Source organism: Anabrus simplex, chromosome 14, assembly GCF_040414725.1.
Source record: "Anabrus simplex isolate iqAnaSimp1 chromosome 14, ASM4041472v1, whole genome shotgun sequence".
NCBI lineage: Eukaryota > Metazoa > Arthropoda > Insecta > Orthoptera > Tettigoniidae > Anabrus > Anabrus simplex.
In genome coordinates, this window is record NC_090278.1 from 97,006,656 (window position 1) to 97,026,286 (window position 19,631).

The 19,631-nt window shown below is 39.9% G+C and overlaps 2 protein-coding genes across 3 annotated transcripts in view; one reads left to right on the plus strand and one right to left on the minus strand.

Moving 5' to 3' along the window:
- LOC136885605 (gamma-tubulin complex component 3) overlaps window positions 1-19,631 on the minus strand; it is a 309,280-nt gene that overhangs the window by 153,385 nt on the left and 136,264 nt on the right. Inside the window, exon 2 of one of the 2 annotated variants that reach the window (XM_067158278.2) lies at window positions 2,810-3,011. The exons of the other annotated variant lie outside the window; for it this stretch is intronic. Within the exon in view, the coding sequence (XP_067014379.2) occupies window positions 2,810-2,837 (28 nt within the window). The 5' untranslated portion in view covers window positions 2,838-3,011. The remainder of the gene's footprint in view (window positions 1-2,809; window positions 3,012-19,631) is intronic. 2 annotated transcript variants of the gene reach the window in all.
- LOC136885608 (uncharacterized) overlaps window positions 1-19,631 on the plus strand; it is a 39,584-nt gene that overhangs the window by 943 nt on the left and 19,010 nt on the right. Inside the window, exons 2-5 of the mRNA XM_067158283.2 lie at window positions 8,220-8,386; window positions 11,681-11,845; window positions 17,671-17,816; window positions 17,903-18,036. Of these exons, the coding sequence (XP_067014384.1) occupies window positions 8,220-8,386; window positions 11,681-11,845; window positions 17,671-17,816; window positions 17,903-18,036 (612 nt within the window). The remainder of the gene's footprint in view (window positions 1-8,219; window positions 8,387-11,680; window positions 11,846-17,670; window positions 17,817-17,902; window positions 18,037-19,631) is intronic.

Sequence of the window (19,631 nt, forward strand, 5' to 3'; positions counted from 1 at the left end):
GGGCTGTACCTTAATTAAGGCCACGGTCGCTTCCTTCCAACTCCTAGGCCTTTCTTATCCCATCGTCGCCATAAGACCTATCTGTGTCGGTGCGACGTAAAGCCCCTAGCAAAAAAAAAAAAGAATAACACCCATGGTATCCCCTGCCTGTCGTAAGAGGCGACTAAAAGGGGCCTCAGGGGCTCTGAACTTTGGAGCGTGGGTTGGCGACCACGGGGCCCGTAGCTGAGTCCTGGCATTGCTTCCACTTACTTGTGCCAGGCTCCTCACTTTCATCTATACTATCCGGCCTCCCTTGGTCAACTCTTGTTCTTTTCAGACCCCGACGCTATTAGGTTTGCGAGAGCTAGGGTGTCTTTCATTTTCATGCCCTTTGTGGCCCTTGTCTTCCTTTGGCCGATACCTTCATTTTTCGAAGTGTCGGATCCCTTCAATTTTTTCCCTCTGATTAGTGTTATATAGAGGATGGTTGCCTAGTTGTACTTCCTCTTAAAACAATAATCACCACCACCTGTCATTAGTTCATGCAGGGCAGTCTTGTATCTGGCTGTTACTGTCGGCAGCTTTGACAGCTTGAGAAAAGTTGCTTTAACTTTCTCAAGTTATTTAAGTGCCTTTTGCTAGATATTCCAAGATGTTTTGTAGGCCATATGCTGCAACAGGTGGAATATTTTTATGGCTGTTCCAAGAGATAAGATGAGATGTTGTGTGTTGTCCATTGCTTTTATTGCTGCACTGGCCCTTTTTTTGTAAGTGTGAATATATTGCCAGGTGTTTGAAACTTATGCCTCAGATATTTGAGCTGTGTTACTGTAGATATTAGTCCAGTCTTACGATGGAATACAGCCTGTTTTCCTCCTCTTCTAAAGGTCAGTGACAATCTTTCCCATGTTAATATACAGTTTATTTATTTATTTATTTATTTCAGTTTTCCAGTTTATTGACCAGGCTGAGTGGCTCAGACGGTTGAGGCACTGGCCTTCTGACCGTGGGGCAGGTTCGATCCTGGCTCAGTCCGGTGATATTTGAAGGTGCTCAAATATGTCAGCCTCTTGTCAGTAAATTTACTGCACGTAAAAGAACTCCTGCGGGACAAAATTTTGGCACCTCAGCGTCTGCGAAAACCTAAAGTAGTTAGTGCGACGTAAAGCAAGTAGCATTATTATTATTATTATTATTATTATTATTATTATTATTATTATTGGATGTATACTTTAACCTCTTCAGAGGTTAATTACCAAGCGATATCTGCTGTAGTTATTATAAATAATAGAGAGCTTAAGGGTTCATCTTGCAGGACGCTGATAGTTCGTCATGGAGGGTTTGATTTGGAAAGGTCGTTGTTGATCTCTGTATAGGCCTAGTTGTAACTCGGAATGTTCATAATCACCTTAATTTAATAGTTTTGATATCAGATGATGTTGTCTAGTTCCTCCGTATGAACAGTCCTGTTGATGGTGTCAATTTTTTTTTTTGTAAAATCGGTGAAGAGAGCATGCAGGTTTTTTTTTTAGGCTTTGACCAAGCAGCTTCTGTATCATTTTGGAAGCAGTGAACGGTTTATAGAGTGGGCCTACCACTCCTTAAACTGAGGGAAATGAGCATCAACCAGCTTTGAGTCTGTTCGCTAGTAGTACAGTTGGTAATTTAAAAATTGTGCACTTGAGCGCAATTCCCCTGTAATTATTCAGGTCTGCAACGCCTCCTTTTCCCTTGTAAGGGATTTTTATTGTGTATATTCAGAGTCTCTGGGGGTAATTCCCCGATCCGTGCATTCATTGAAGAGATTGAGTTTTTGCCAACAACGGAACCAGTTCTTAAATTTTTGAAGATCTCATCAGGTCACATGCTTGCCTAAGGGCAAGTATCCCTCATCCTTTAATATTGTTAGTGTCTCTGCCACACGTCCATTGATATGTACCTGGGGAACTTTGGTTGTTCGGGGTTTAGGGCCTTGTATGGATTTCTGTCAGCCTTGGCCTTAGTTTTCTTCTTCTTGTTGGGTCCTTTTTACTTTATCTCTTTTTTACAGCGAACTAACACAGATGGGTCTTATGGCGTTGATGGGATAGGAAAGGGCTAGGAGTGGAAAGGAAGCGACCATGGCCTTATTTAAGGTACAGCCACAGCGCTGTGAAAATTAGAAACTACAGAAAAACCATCTTCATTTGTACGACTTCCACCTTATCATTGCCAGTATAATCCTATAGAACTTCTGGGCACTAATAAGAGAAGTCGTTAAGAAAAACACTACTTTCAGATGTTGAGATATTAGAACCTGTTTTCCGATATACCTGTTTCTTTAAACAAAAGGAAAAGAGACTTTATTTAAGCCTGCTGCTATGCATTTTGAGACTGCAACCTGTGCATAATCCTGAAAACTGATTACTGCTATTTTTCTTAACAAACTATAAAATGCAAACTACGCACCATAAAATTATGAATTTTGTTTCTGTATATTCATTATTAAAATGTCCCCATCCATATCAGCTGTACTCTTAACTCCCAAAAATGAAACATTCCTCAGGGTGCTCATGTTATTTGTGTTTAGTTTTACAAGTGAAGAGATAGTCTGTTGATATGCTGCAAAGTCTTACCTACTTAATATTAAGTAAAGCTTGCAAATTAAAAACATATGGTAAGAGAAAAGCAAACTGTGCAGGTGAACAAACATGGTCCTTTTACCAGGTAGTAAAAGAACAACTCAACGACATTGCTTACCGTAGTGGTCATTTTAAAATACAGCCTCGAAATGCTAAGTAGGATATCATTTTAAAGTTTTCTTGCTTTGCTTTTACTGCATACTTACTGTCAGTAGCTGCCTCTTTCTCTTGCATCTTCCCTCACGTTCTACAGGTGGTGGCGGCGGTTCTCTTGAAGCACATGTGGTTGATGTGGTCGTTTTTGTAACTTGTCTTTCTGACCTCGCAAGCCTCCTCCAGTGTCTTTTCGTCCCTGGGGAGGTCAAGAGAATGGGAAGAATCTTCCTTCCAGTCCACTACAACCTGCAACTGCAAAGTAGTTATAGTATTAACACACCTGCCAACTCCTGTTTTACGCAGGAGACTCCCGACATTTTGCATAGCTTCCCGACCTTTCGATCAGTTCTTTCTCCCGATTTTAAGTGAATGACCACAGAATTTGGAATATGTTTTGAAACTCCTGCTGTTTTAGGATGGTCCTTCAAATGTCCTCTTATTGGTCACTGTGAATGTGGAAAGTCCTTCGCTTTCTGGCCATTATGAGCTGCTAAAGATGCATTTCTTAGCTGGTTGAAGTCCTGTTCTCACTCTCGGCTTTAAAATGAACAGTGAATACTGCGGTGCTCAATCTGGTGTTCTTTTCAACCTAGTGTTTTTGTTTGCTGTGGTCATGGTTGTGGTATTCAGCAGTTTGACCACTGTGGCTTGAATAAATTCAACTGTGATAATTTATTAATGCAGTTTTGTTTAGATAAGGTATTTTGAAGTGTTCGTCCTACATGATAGAGGCAGAGAAAGTGCTGCTTTTTGTGCAAGAGCTTAATTTACCTTATTGGTTATAATTAAATATTATGACATGGTGTGCTCTTTCAATGTTTGATTGTGGTGAAGCAATAATTCAGATTTCCTGAAAAAATCAGAACAGTTCTCATATTAGTCCAGGAATTTTCATGTTTTGTATTTTGAAATGTTTGCCGGTGTGATTTTTTTCTTTTTTTTTCTTTTCGAAGCTTGGCAGGTATGTGTTAACCATTAAAGAAATCTGTTGAGTAAATTGAGGGAGAGAAAAGTGAAGAAAGTAGCCTACCTTGCTGTCAAGCTCATTGGTACCCTCTTGATGAAACTCTCGAGATGTCATAGTTTGAGATGCAGCTTGGCGATGCTCTGCTTCTAGCTTTATGCATCACTATTGCTGTTTCAATTTGGCCAGACATGTTTTGCGTTGGTTTATTTCTACTTCAAATAAAACAGCATAAGTTAAAGTGTAAACAATAACAATGATGAAGACTCGGAAACCAGAATCTATTTCATACTAACATTTTCTCCTGGTACATTTTGTACATGTATTGGAAAATATTTTAATGCGCACCTCTTATAAACTGTGTTCCAAGTAGAAATCTTGGATTTGTTAGTGTTGTTTGTATACATCCTTTTGAATTATATAACTGATGTATAATCCTTCATAATTTCTTCAGCAAAGCACATGATTTTCTTCGCAAATCACTCCTAGGCAAGAAATACTATTGTTGCCGAATTAAGGTGCAATTGGTATAGGCCTAACTCTCTAGTTTATTACATGTTTACAAATTTCAATTGCTTGTCTCTTTCCGTGCTATCCCAGTTGGGAGCTCTTGATCTTTTCGAAGGCTTTTCCATTTCCTTTGTGGCGTTCACTACATGAGCAAGCTGCAGAAATTTTGTCATAAAAAAATAAAGCCAATTTCCTGCTGTCTTTCACTCTGCGTTGCTACTGCCTTTTTTTGTATGCAAGGTTTATTCGTGTGACTTCTTGTATGGTTTTGCTCCTAGATAACCAGCAAAAGCAATCATAAAAACAGTGAACTTCAGGAAGAGATTCCTATGGTTTGGAACGAGTGTATACGTGCAATGTAGTAACACAGTGCATACACCACGTTAATTAGTAAGAAAAATGTGCAATGCTCATATATAGTTTATTCAGTGTATAACTATAGAAGTGTTAAACAAGTGTCTAAGGACTTTTTATTAGTAAGACTGTTAATCTTGGTAGTTACTATTATTCTATCACATATTATATGCTAAATTTTCTAGCACATTAATGCCACGTTTCTGGAATGCGATATATCAAACCTGTAGCAGTATCGAATGGTTAACTTATGTTTTTTCTTTGCATGAACATAAAATACATGTATCAGTTCGATGAACTGCCTGATGACTTTGAGGTCCCTGAACAAGAGGTATCTGTTTGTTACCTTGGTAGGCAAAACCACAGTACCGTACTATATGTCGGCAGCTAATGTATTGTTTTTTTACATTCTCATCATCTGGGCAAAGAAGTTCTGCATATGTTTAATGTTCAAAAATTACCATTATCATTATCTGCCTAATATTCTTGTGATGTATAATGAGAGCAAATTGAAAGAAAGATTCAAGCTACATCAGTATACTGTCATGCATTTGATGGATGTTATAGGTGACAGTTTGCATCCTGCAAGAAATAAGTAGTTCTCCCTTCTCCCCTCTTGTTGAAATATTATGACATGCTTTTATACTACTGAGTCTTATTAGATTTTTATTGGTGGTTGTAATAGTCCACGAGAGCGCTGGTACAAGTAATTAAGCAGAACAGATAAACATTTATTGTAGTACTAAAGGTTTAATACCTCAGAGGATGTCCAACAAGGCAGCCCATTAAATACCATTGCTATTCATTACTGTCATGAACAGTATACTTAAAAACCTGACTAGTCCCGACTTTCAGGACAGCCTTTGTCCATGGCTCATGAACTAGGATATGTCGAGAGCTAACCCACATTGTGAACCATGTATGCTAATTGCATGGTATATATCACCGTGCTGCTGTCAATGTTGGTATTTTGACAAAACAGGAACAAATGCGGTGTGGTTATAATGTTGCAAAAATTTGCAAAACAGTCTTCAAATTCTTCGCACTGTCCTTTAACCACATACACCTGACAATCTGAGGTAGTTTCAAAAAGCTCTACAAACAAACCTTATATATTTAAAAAAAGAATTGTGATGGATGGCATCTAAGAGCACTTGCAAAACTTAATCAACAATTCGTTAATTACTATTATGCTGTGCAACACAGCGTAGATTTATCGAGTTGACAACTGTATCGTATGATATATACTTCATGATGATCTGTATTGACATACATAAAATAAGGTAAAATTATTATTGAAAAGCAGATTTGTCGTTTTTACATCCTGTGATGTTACATGTCACAGAACTGAGCACACTCAGTTTTAATTTGGATCATGATAAGGCATATTTCTACATATTTTATGGTGGTACCCCTGCACAGCTAGTTTTATTATTACATGTCTTAGCTTCTGGTTGGCGTTCGTCCAATTTCGATCCAACATGGCATCTGTGCTGTAGAACTCTAGCGGAATTTCTTCTCTCTTCTTCCATCTCTCCGCCGGGTGTACTTCTACATTATTTGTGGATGGCAGTGGTAGTTTTATCCTCAGTTCTTCAATAAGGAAGGGTTCCCGTGCTAGTTCGTATGTTAGGCGGGAACGCGTGTATTTTGAGATGCCCAATGGGGCTGAGGGAGTCTCCTTCCAGCATTCCATTAGTTTGGGTGATTTCCTTTGTTTTTCAGGTCGCATCGTCTATGGTGATCTTGGTTGTATGCCAGAATATATCGAATTATAACTGCAAGGGAGTTTTGATTTCCAATCATAATTTGGAGTTTTGACATTACTTTTTTCCTGTCTATTATGTCGAAGGCTTTTGTCTAGTGTATGAAGACTGCTGTGCTTCTTCTATGCCATTGAGTAGGTTTTGAATTGCATGCAAGGTTCCTCTTCCTGTCCAAATTATAGAGGTAAAATAGGTCCAGCTATTCAGTACATAAATATTAATTACAAATATAACTGTATTTTATAAAAATCTCTTATATTCTCATTAAGACATTAATGGTACTGGTTTCAACCATACTTGGATCATCTCCAGCCATTACATAGTCAAAATTGGCACAATTAAGAACATTGAAACACATAGAACATCTAAAAAGAAAATTCTTCAAAATTGAATCTGTGGTGAAAAATATCTTGAAGATTGATACCATGTCCATCAGTTTCAATATGATGTACAGAAGAAAATGTTTTTTAAATTAGTGGCACTGTATTGGTCATGTTGTGGGAGTCTTAATCTTGATTTATACTGTAACTTGTTGTGACAGTATACAGCAAACTTAAAAATTGGCAAATTACCAAGCTCGATAGCTGCAGTCGCTTAAGTGCGGCCAGTATCCAGTATTCGGGAGATAGTAGGTTCGAACTCCACTGTCGGCAGCCCTGAAGATGGTTTTCCGTGGTTTCCCATTTTCACATCAGGTAAATGCTGGGGCTGAGCCTTAATTAAGGCAGCCTCCTTCCCGCTTCTAGCCCTTTCCCGTACCATCCTTGCAATAAGACCTGTGTGCCAGTGCAACGTAAAGCAACTTGTAAAAATGTGCAAATTGGTTGTGATGGACATCTATGAATTAAACCTGCAGCCATTGAATTAGGCGGGAGAGAAAAACTGCGCTGTGGACAAGTGGTCGAGAGTCGCCTACCTCTGAGCACGGTTTGGCATCGCTGATCGTGCAGAGTTGTCTAGTCGAAGCCGGTCTGTTTCAAGGCCACGGAAAGTAGTTCTCTTTTCTGTACTACACAGTCCAGTATATAGTATTCAAGTATTTAAAATTATATTGTAAACCATAAACACATACATAAAGAAAATGGATATAAAAGATCAATGCGTAATCCGAAAGTATCTACTGTGTCTTTCACTGGCATTTGTACAGCCACTTTCTGGGCCATTTTCCACAAAAACGAAAAGACCCATAGGGTCATGTTTCAGATAATAAAATTAAGTTGTACGATTGTCTACATTTTTCACGCGCAGATGACGGAAAAAACAAAAACGTGGCTGCTTACTGAAAATGTCAATACATGATTTTTACAGGTTTAAATATACTTGTTCAGGTTTTCATTCTTAATAATTTAATTGGTTTATGTGAAAAATAGTTATACTGCTGAAATCAGCAGTCTTTCCTGAAACTTGTAATATAATTTGTTTTGCAACATTTAGGAGGTAACACCAGGAACTTGGGAGAGAACATACTGCCTCACGCTCCAAAATGACGTGTTCAATTTGACGTTCGTTCACCAGTTGGTACATAACCTTGGCAACAGCGTAATTTCTCTGACCCGCCTAATTTGGTGGCCACGATAATTGTACCGTACCACATCTGTGAATTAGTAGCACAGTACTATCCCATCATTGTCCGTTGATGCAAAGTAAAACAAAGTGATGTTACTTTCAGAAATGTAATATTGGTTGGAAGGGTGCTGCCATATTTAAGTACAGTTTAATTGCAGGAATGTATAAAGTATAAGGTTTGGATGTTTCACACCCAGGTGCCTGTGAAGTTACTTGAGAACAGCTCCTGAGTTTAGCAAATTGTGTATTTTAGCTATCTACTAAAAACATAATATACTAATCTTTACTATTGTCAACCAGATGACATCATCAAGATGAACAGGTCCCGCGCCAACAGCAGGGCTCCTAGCGTGGCTGGCAGCGTGAAGAGTTTCCGCTCTCAGCGCAGCAATGGACGTCAACAGAACAGAGTGATGTTCGGTAATAACCGCGCTGGACAACCAGCTAGGCGCTTCAACCCATATCAGGTTGGTATGTTGTTACGGTGCAGTTGTCACTACTTTGCGATTTAAGGAGGAAAGAACACTACAAGATCTAATACTCCTGTGAAATTCCATCTTCTGAGGTTGTTTGGCAGTATGTAATACTGGCCAACCAGCCCCCCTCTTAGTTGTCTAACATAGTTCAACTTAGACCTACTTCTACTATTTCTTCCCTCTACAGAATCGTCCAAGATTGTGGCCAGTAGACTTCCATGCCTGATTCTGTGCCCAGTCCAGGCGTTCCTTCTTTATTTTTTCATGTACTGTGTCAAGCAAACCAGTAACAGTACTTGTTGGTTGTCTATTGCCAATATACAGGGAGTATAATTTGAGACTTTTTGTGTTCACAGGCCGTGGGAATGCCTTAATGAGTGCCATATGTTGTGAGGCAGCAGGTGCTTAGCTCTGTCATTCGGTTTGCTGGTAATGATTGTACATTTAAGATGTGTTGTAAGATTATTATTGCGATAGTTAAGTACACTACAGTGCAGATAATATTTTTGATAATAAGAAGAAACCAGTTATGAGTTGCCTTCGAAAATTTTGTAGACAGTTTCCCGGATCTACAGTACCAGTGTTCTCCCTAGGACTTTTTTTATGGGTGCACTGCTGTCCCGTTTTTACAGACCGCCCGGCTAACATAACCTAGATATATGCTAGTTACTTTACACGTTCGCGGCAGATGACAACACACGTGCATCACACTCCGCGCCAAATATTAAAGCTCGTATTTCCGCCAATATGTATGTAAACAAACAGACCTCTTATCTGTGCATTGTTATGGTGTTATTAAACATATGCGCCATCCGGGCATCAGCTCAATTGTTAGTTACAATCCCTGTAGCCAGTACAAGTTGGCATACGTTTCTGCGATGTCAAGGGAGAACAGTGAAGTTTCAGGACCTTCTCTCCGGAAGAAACCCCGTCTTAGTGGGATAAACAGGCGATTATGATAGTCTGGAAGCTCTCCTGACAGTGACAGCATTGATAGTGACGATAGTGATAACTGTGAAAAGTGACTGTAGCCACCTGAGTGAGAATCTTTATCGCGGATGTGTGTGTCGAGTGTCTACTCCCAATTCTCACATTACAGAAGATGAGTAAGACGTAAGCAATATCTCATCTCCAAATCTCCCGCCAAATAACGTGGGCAATATTTCAGGGGTCATTTCTTGGGAGTTCAGATTCGTCCTCAATGAAACAAATAAACTTTATTGGTCGGCCGGGAATGAAGGTTCCACTGCCGAGTGACGCGAAACCCATTGATTATTTTTGCTTGGTTGCAGATTACAACTTGCTGAATAACACTGTAACTGAATGTAACGCATTTGCAGAAGAGTTATTTTTGCGAGGAAATGTCAGTGAAATATAGCACACTGTTTTGACTAGTTACATTGTACAGCTTATGGAGTAGGCCTAATGTAAGTAGGCCTATACATTGTTCACACAGCAATAATAAGATTCTACTGCACAGTATCTTTGTGTGAAATGTTGAAAAACTTATTTTTGTTGTTGTAAAGAAGTTCTACGTTCGAACAAAACATTATTTTCCTCGTTTCACTTCATTACCAGTCATGACGCACACGCTGCGTCAAACGGCACCGAAGGCGAAAAACTCATTGGTAGTGCCGCTGACGCAGCGTGTGCGTCATGGCTTGTATGCACATAAATAATATTGAAATAATTAAAATAATAATCTAAAATGCATAAGGACACGTAAATGAAGTCCTTTAAGCAAAAAAAGTATTACGGTACCACGGTAATGGTTGCCGATATCCGAGTGGCCGCGAACGTGTTAATACATGTTTGAGTCATTGGGTGTTCCAAATGAAAATATAAATACTGTAAAATGGTTTATTTAAATGATAAGGCTTCTTTACTGTTAGCATAACTGCATCCGTTACATCAGAGAAAATTGTTTGGCTTGACTGTTACATAGTTTCGGGCACGAGCGGTGTCTGTATTAGCGTGGAATCGCATGACATCACAAACCCATATGCCACTCCACAGCAACAGATTGGTAAGCCCCAGTGTTACATGGTTATGAACGAGCAGTAGAACACTAGGAGTTGAAAATTCTCTGGAGGAAATTGTTCCAGTTGAAGGCTAAATTTAGTAATGCAATCAGCAGTTGTGTCCGCCACATTCCCATTCCTAATGTTTATATAGAAGCAACTTCTGCTGGACATTAACATGTTTTTGACATTCCTGTAATCTTTTACTTCCACTTTGGTGGGGAGAATCCTTGGCCTCCTTTTTTCATGATCGCACTTGCCTCTCCAGCTCCCTGTAAAAATCTGCTTGCAGGGGGGTAAGTGACTGCACAAACATGGGAAGCATGTGTATAAAAATAAAATAAATATAATAGAAGTATAATAAAATATTCTGGTGTAATGTTCAGCATTTTTAACCGTGAAAGTATCTCAGAGAGTCTCATTTTCATCGGTAATTGTGCTTTATGTGGAATTTCTCTCAAAACATTCACCATGATGTAATCCAGACTTTTTTGTAAGTGCATTACAAACAAACTGCACAGGCTTTACTTCTCTTCTGTCGATAAACGAAGTGTGTATGGCCATTTAGGGGTGTGAACTTCCATTGGCACACAGGTTAGATTTGCGCACTATTAGTCACTCATGAATAACTGAAAAGTCCAATTCTCTCTAAGGTTTAGTCCCGTGGTGTGATTTCTAACCAGCTATTCCTGTGAATGGAATTTGTTTGAACTAGAAGTCTCACATGATATTACTTCTAGCCGTCGGTAGAGTTAGTAACACTGTCATTTTGCATAATTTTTTCATTATTGGGGTCTTCGTCATTGAATTCACTAACACAACCTAATTCTGCAATATCTTCATCGCCACGTAATTCAAAATCCCTCCCACTATCGCTCAAATCTGCATCATTTAATCAAAAAGTCTCGCCACTTCTCGTGCTTCATGAATGATGCCATGTTGCTAAACAGTGTCTTCAGAGAGATTTTAGCAATACAGGGCTTCAAATTGTCGTCACTAGATAGCAGTAGCTTACTGTATCTCTAATTCATGCATGCATAATTCGACAAAGGATTTATACAGAGAAAAAAATAGTGTCGTGTATTGCCCAGCATAGGATCTGTGCAGGATAATTTCTTTGTCGGGCCTGGTCCACGACATGAGGTGCAAGTATTAAGTGTTTGGTACTGACAGCTGATTGTGTATATTTTAATTTTCTTATTTAAGAATTAACCTATTATGGTAGGAATGTGTGTGATTTTATAAACAATTTATTACTTTCCAGGGCCAAATTGTTCGTCCTCGTCAGTATCCATTTTGGAGAAACTATCAGCAGCCTCGTCGCCGCAATCTGAGTCAACTGTTTGCTCAGCAGAGAGTTCGTCGTGCAGCTCGCTTCCTCAATATGTATCCTGGTCGCCGCTCGATGTACCAACAGCAGCAGTACAGGGTGAGTATGGGAGTAGGAACCACTAGCATTTAAAAAATAAGTGGGGGGCTTTTTTAATTACTCATACGTTTAGAGTAATAAATTCTTCTCATTGTAAAGATATGTTATTCAACCTCATCATAATATTAGTCTTGCAGTAGAGCTGGTCTGCTGTTTTGCAAGCCAATCTCCACTTGGTTCTACATTTGGTACATGATGAACATAGCAGATGTCTTCTTGAAGGTGATCAGGCCAGAGTTTCTTTGGCCATTTTCCTGATGGTGTGATGCAAAGTGCCATCTCTACAACAGATGTACCTTTTCTCTATGCATTACGTGGCCATATCATCAAAGTCATGTCTATCACATTTTGTCTACAATTGGGGCAACTCCCATGATTTTCCAGATGTGTGTGTTGGTGACATGATCTTGCTGGGTCAGGCCAAATAACCAACAAAGTATGTGCGTCTCCTTAATGTGAAGTGCCTTTGTGTGCTTGACAGCTGCTGACCAGCGTTCAGAGTCATACTGAAAGACTGGGCGAGCAGCAGTTCTTTAAATCAAGGACTTAAGTTGGTTTAGAATCAGACGATTGCAGAGAACACCAGTAGTTTGCCACCACTTCATCCAGGCCACATTTACTTGTGCACGGGCAATTTGAATAGTGTCGCACTCAACAAAAGAACTAGGATAACTGTTCTACTTTGAGATCTTGGCCGTCGATCTGAATGGTTCCATCCGGCTGCGGACTGCACCTCGTGTACTCACTTTTCTTGGTATTCAGTCCATGTGCTATTAGTCCTTCATTCCCCTTCTGAACCCGCTGTTGAATCTGTTGACACCTACTCGGCAACCAATAAGACGTTAGCATACAGGACCAACCTGTAGGTGCTGGTCTACAATGTGTTCAAAGACATTATCAGTACAGTGTATGGTAAATATATATGCAAATGTGGATAGTCATTGTCATATAACAACCCCACTGTAAGGGCTGGTTTACATGGGTAGAGTAGCGAGGCGAGGAGAGTAGTTAGTAGAGTAGCCACGTTACTCTAATCTACCGCTGTCTGGTAGAGTTGACACTCGTATCGTTCATACGGGAGTAGAGTCATACAGTAGTAGCACCATGTCAAGACGTAAGCACATCGTAAGGAAGTGTTTAAAGACATTTACAAACATATTACTGCAAGAGGTTAGTGAAGCGTTAGAAGAAGTAAATGAGGAAAAAAGGGAATGGGTAAGAGGCTGGCTTAGTAGGAGAGATACACTCGGGGCATCGGCATTAATTCTGAGAGAACTTGGCAATTTGGAGAAATATGGGGGGACAAACTCGACACAGAACAGAGTGATGTTCGGTAATAACTGCGCTGGACAACCAGCTAGGCGCTTCAACCCATATCAGGTTGGTATGTTGTTACGGTGCAGTTGTCACTACTTTGCGATTTAAGGAGGAAAGAACAGTTGGCCAAGAACATGAGGGATCGTCTCAGGAATCATTTTGTTAATGAAGGAGCAGTTCCCTGGCAGCACAAGCATGTATTTTAACCCAGGAACACAAACAATTGAATTTTTATGACTTTATTGATTGTTGTACAGAAAGTAACGACAGTGTAATCATCCCCTCAGGATTTCACTAGTCTTCGTCTGTGAATACTGTAGTGGTGATTTCTAAGATAAAACTATATGAACGAGCTCCAGTCTAATTATAGATCATAATTCTGGCGAAGGTTTTTGTTGCACGGTGAAGGGGTGAGGTACTCCTTTCCCCAGTTAGACTGTAGTGATGTTTCTATTTCCATTTTTTTATATTTCAGCCAACCTAAATCTTACCCGAATGGAAATTTTACAGAATTCATTTCAAAAGTTATAGAAAGAATACCCATTGGCCATCAATGTGTCGTCTCAGAACCCACGAGTATCAAAATTCACGAATTCTAAGAAGAGGATTAGCAAGACTAGGTTTCTCTGTCTGGGCCAGTCTCAAACCTCACGAACAGGACCAGTTCTTCTTTGAATGAATATATGCCCACCCTACTAGTGATGATATAATCGGATATTTTTTAAAAATCAAATAGCTTCCATCCGGTTATTTAAATAATGGAATAAATAATCAAATTTCAAATATAATTCAGTTATATCGCGTAGAATAATCTGTTGCGTCATGAATAAATTTTTCGGTGTAAGTGTGTCGGATGGATAATCGATTGAATTATGTGAATAGATGATAAATAGAAATACACCTCTTTCTTTGCAATCCATGAAGTCCAATGCTGAAGACGGCACAAACACTCAGTTCCCGAGCCATAGGAATTAACAAATGAAAGTGAAAATCCCGGCCAGGACTCGAACCTGGGACTCCCTGGACCCACTGGACCACAGGCCAGCATGCTAACCATGTATCCATGCAGCCGGATGACATAAAATTAAAGTAGGTATATTGCCTGCTGCTAGTTAAAATAAATTTTCAGTTCGTAGTAATTACCGGGGCTTAGTTCTATTATGAGGCCAGAAGACGGCATTTACTTACATAAGAAACTTCATGTTACCGATATTAAATATTACGACTTAATTCACTCATTTAGTTTCATTAGAGATTAATTTGGTCATGAATCTCATCGCAGGGAAATTAAATTACTTATCTCCATTCCCTTCAGAAGGTGGGCGAGTATGATGAACGCTTTCCGAAAATATGAACTCGTGCTCCACACGTTATGACTGAGTCATGTACTCCCAGATTCCTTACTTAGCATAGATTAATATATTACATCACGCCTCCACGCGATTACACGAAACGCAATGTTATATACTCGTAGTATTGACTACTTTGGTCACCAAATTTATAAAATCATAAATTAAAATGTGTTAGAATTTTATCTAAAATATAGCGAAGTAGCTAATCGCTATCTTTGACGTTCCATTGCTATATGACTTAAAAAAGACACCACAGTGCTGATGTTGATGATATTTTATGATGGTGGTTCTTTCCCCAGCCAAGAAAATGTGGAAAGGTTCATTAAAAATCAATAAGTGTTGAAAACTATGAAGGAAAAGGTGGTGGTGGTGATTACTGTTTTAAGAGGGAGTGCAACTGGGCAGCCATCCTCTATTAATACTAATCAGAGGGAAAAAGTGGAAGGTGGCCCATACTTCGAGAAAATGAAGGTTTCGGGCAAAGAAAGACAAGGGCCTTTTCTAAAAAATGTAAGTACCCATGGGGCCCCTTTTAGTCACCTCTTACGATAGGCAGAGGATACTGTGGATGTTACCCTGCCACCCCAACACACAGGGGAAAATAATGGTCAGTGAATGACACCGAGGTGTATTATTATTATTGGTATTATTACTATTATTATTATCATCAAAACATTTTTCTGTGGTCTTAAAGGTAATATAACGTATATTTCCTTTTGATATAAATTTAATGTTAATGGTATTGTGGCCTCAGGAGAGGCCTGGTGAGTGAGTCACCGCGCACCTCACCCCTCCTGCCGTCATCGCAGGCACCTGCTATCCGGAGTCGTGAATTTTGAGACTCATTGGAATATTGATTTAGCTATTAGTTTGCAGTCGTGAGATTTGATACCATTTGCTACTAATTTTTGCACGTGAGTCTTGAGACGTAACCGGCCATAAATACACTGTAAATTACGCTGGCGTAGGCCTAATTTGCAGTAGCTTCGTCGCCATAAATATCCCAATTATTGATCTATTTAATTTTTTTTGTTCATTGCTTGTACGACCCAGGTGTAGAGCTTAAGCTTCTAGATCTGACACCGTACTGTAAACAATAATTATTTTGGATATTCCAAACAACATATGGAAACTATTCAATTTGTTGGGGAAATTACTGTTATTGCTGAAAATTAACGGCAGTGGCAAGTGATATGTAGAAGATCCCTATGTATGTTATTAATATGATTAATGTACAGTCCTGCGCCATTGTATTGCCTAACTTAAATATGTCGAGACACATGATGAAAACGCTGTGTAACATTGAAACTTGAGAAATCTTCATATTAAGTGAAAATCCAGCTGACACTTGTTTATATTTTATGTTGCAACTTCGAAACTATTATAGGTATAGGTATTTTTAAAATCCTTCTTCCATAGAAAAGACGGTAGTCTGTTCTTCATTATAGCACAGCACACCTGCATTTGTTTCACCTCCAAAGGTGTACCTGCCCTTAATATCACTCAGCTATAACATTACGATGTGGATGAATTGGCCTAATGTACTTAACTTTTACTATTACCTTACAAAATATACTTTACTCAGGATGACAAACTTCACAGTGAATGTTTTTGCTTTTTACTTAATGTGAGATGTGTATGAACAATATAGTGTACTTACTACAGCCTGGGTTTCATTTTTACTCCTAGCATCCTTTAGCATGGCATCCATTATCGTGAACCACTTAAGAGACGGATTGTAGATGTCTGCGGCACCACCTCCAGACTTCTTGGATCTTCGTATTTTCATGAGTTCTTGATTGTATGTACATCGTACATTTTTTATTTTCTGTTTCAGTTCCGTTAACCCAAAACCCTCTTTACCCATTTTCGCAATCAAGTCCTCTTCCGCCGCCCGTCTCATATTCTTATTTCTATAAGTAACGCTGTTTATGTTCCATAAACATTCTTTTTCGCTGTAGAGCTCCACAAATTTGCAAGTTTCTTCTTCCGTCCACTTCATTTTGCCGTCAAATAAACGCTCAACGTAATACCACCGTCTGTACGCACATGCAAATACAGCAGTCAAATGACGCCCCAGCTGAAAAGTCGAGCGTCCTCGGACTTCTCCGCCAGCTCTCGGAGCTCGGTTCCGGTGGAGGGGGAAGGATAGTGGTAGAGTTACTTTACCGCAGCGGAAACCCACTCTACTCTACTGCCTACTAACTACTCTTTTTTTTTTTTGCTAGGGGCTTTACGTCGCACCGACACAGATAGGTCTTATGGCGACGATGGGATAGGAAAGGCCTAGGAGTTGGAAGGAAGCGGCCGTGGCCTTAATTAAGGTACAGCCCCAGCATTTGCCTGGTGTGAAAATGGGAAACCACGGAAAACCATCTTCAGGGCTGCCGATAGTGGGATTTGAACCTACTATCTCCCGGATGCAAGCTCACAGCCGCGCGCCTCTACGCGCACGGCCAACTCACCCGGTACTAACTACTCTACTCTACTTGCTACTATCCCGATCGTTTACACGATGCTAGTAGCTCTACTGTCCACTCTACTCGTCTCGCTACTCTACCCGTGTAAACCAGCCCTAATGGCTTACTCTCCTTGGCCACATCCTTCCTCCAGGTATACGTCACATGAACTGTCTTGCTGGAGAAGCATGTCGATTTCATACCAATAAATCTCTTCCATTTCACCAAGATGCCTATAGAGTAGCATCATGGGGGAGTGGTGGAACTCACTCACTCTCTCTGCTGCCTGTTCAGAGAGAAGTTTAAGTCTCGTTGTGAATATGGAAAAAAAAGGAATGGTCTACAAAGACCTGCAACTAATGGAGATCGATCTTTGACCCTATGTAGCCTGTCTGGATTCCACCATCTACAGAGAGTATGGGTTCCTCTAAACAGAGTGCATACTGGACACTGCCAGAGTGGGTCTGCACCGCATTCTTGCGGCCTACAGACTTTTCCTCCTCCTCAAGATGGAAGATGCGTCACGATGGCCATTCGATGAGTGTTAAAGGAGCTCGTCTAAGACTGATGTAGAAGAACTGGGATTGGTGGAAGAGTGAGCTATGTGTCTCCTGTTCCTGCACTGACCTGTCCTGTCTCTCCATGTATGAATTGCTTTCTTCCTTTCTACTACTATTATGTGTATTTAATGTTCTAGTTTGCAGTCCCAAGGTGGAGGCAGCCTCGCAGACCTCTGTATCGTTTTATGACACAAACAAGGCCCTTACTCAGCATATTTGGCCCAAACCTTGCACGCTTAACCAAGCTGGAGATGAGTAGACGCAGATTCGAACAAAGTCGCATGTAAGTCCTATTGATTAGTGTTTGTAGAATGTTGGTTTTATTGAGTAGTGGAGATTCTTAGAGCTGTGTACCATTCTACCTTGTAGGGCTGAACAACCCGGGGACCAGGACGATGCGGCGAGCGTTTTGACAGTGAGCGTTGCTAATGACCTGTACCAGCAACGACAGCGCAATGGCCTACCGCCCCTTGTTGATAAACGGGCATCCCGTCGCAATGTTGGTGAGTTTGTACTGCTTTTTTATACTTTTTGAAACCTGTATCCCAGGCATATGAATGATTTTGACATTGTGGTCGAAGACCGTACAGGCTTTGTAATCCGCTACGACACACATTCCATGGTTCTCAACCTTGTTACTACAAAACAAATGTACTACAGTTAAACCTGGTTGGTGTGTTCCTCATTGAAATGTTTTCTTGCTTAGCGCATCGTAAATTCGAAGTCCCGATTCTCATCTTTTTACATCTATATAAAAATACTTCACTTATCATGTCACAAATTTTTGCTATTACCGTTTACTATGATCACATTTTTCCTAGCCCGGAAAATGTTATTTGACATCCCTTGTGAAAGAAACTCTGTCTCCAACTAGCATAAGCACAGTTACCTCAGTTGCACGATTACTGGAAAAGGCTTCGAATTCCTGAGCGTCACAGGATTAGCTGTACCTTTGGGGAGCCCCCAAGATTGCTGAATAACACAGTGAGCCAGTTTGTGCTTGTATTTCGCTTTCCATTGAGAAGTTAGTAATTTATTTTATGTTGAGTGGTACAGTGAAGTGCAGCAAATATGTCTCGTGATGGCCCATACCATTATTAGGAACATATAATCGTGAAGTTTGCTAATGTGTTGCACAGTAGAAGTCCTATATACCGAGAATTCATAACAGTGAAAAATTTATTAGCTACAGTGGATTGCCGTTATACCTGATGTTTTTATAAAAGTCAGAAAAACCCCCATACACATTAAAATCAGTATGGAAAGGCATTCAATTTGCTCAAAATTTGCGTTTCCGCAGACGGTATCCACACTACGGCATACTCGTTTGTTATTTTTCGTGAAAATGTGAGTTTAATTTCATTCTGAAAAAATGATTGTGTGGTACCGTATTTCTCCGAATCCAAGACGAACCCCACTTTTTTCTTCAAAAATGTAAATCAGGCTCAAAAAGTGCTTTGTAAAATCATATGAATGCCTTTGTTGTACAGTACGCATTTTAGACGCCGAACAGTGGCTTTCGTTATGCTGTATTTTTTTGCGGCTGCACAATTATTCTTTATTTATGGGGGTTAAATGACCATTAACTTAAAATTGGCATCGTAATACCGAGGAGAACCTGTTGAAATTTTGCCGACAATACCTGTTCCATGCGTCTCTACAATATGACGATCCATCAGCAAATATTCTTGCTGCCTATAAAACTGTTACTCAGCGTCAGATCTACGCGCACGTCTCACTTGCCGGGTTCGGCCAACTTCAGCAGCTAGCGATGTATAGGCCTGATCGCGTACATGAAGGTCAAGGAAAGGGTTTATTGCGCCACGGTATGGCCATTCTGCCCTTAAGTTTTTCGTGCAGATACCTCAGAATTTCATCTTCGACTTCAAGCGTCCTTGTCGCATTTTTTGTACAGTACGCATTTTTTAGCTATCTTTGTCTTCACGCTAACGTCAAATATTGGATTAATTAGGCCTGTGCACAATTATTCTTCATTTCCGAATGTTTAATAACCATTAACTTAAAATCGGTATCAAAATATCGACTAGAACCCGTTGTTAATTTGCCGGCAATACCTGTTCCGCGTATCTTTACAAAA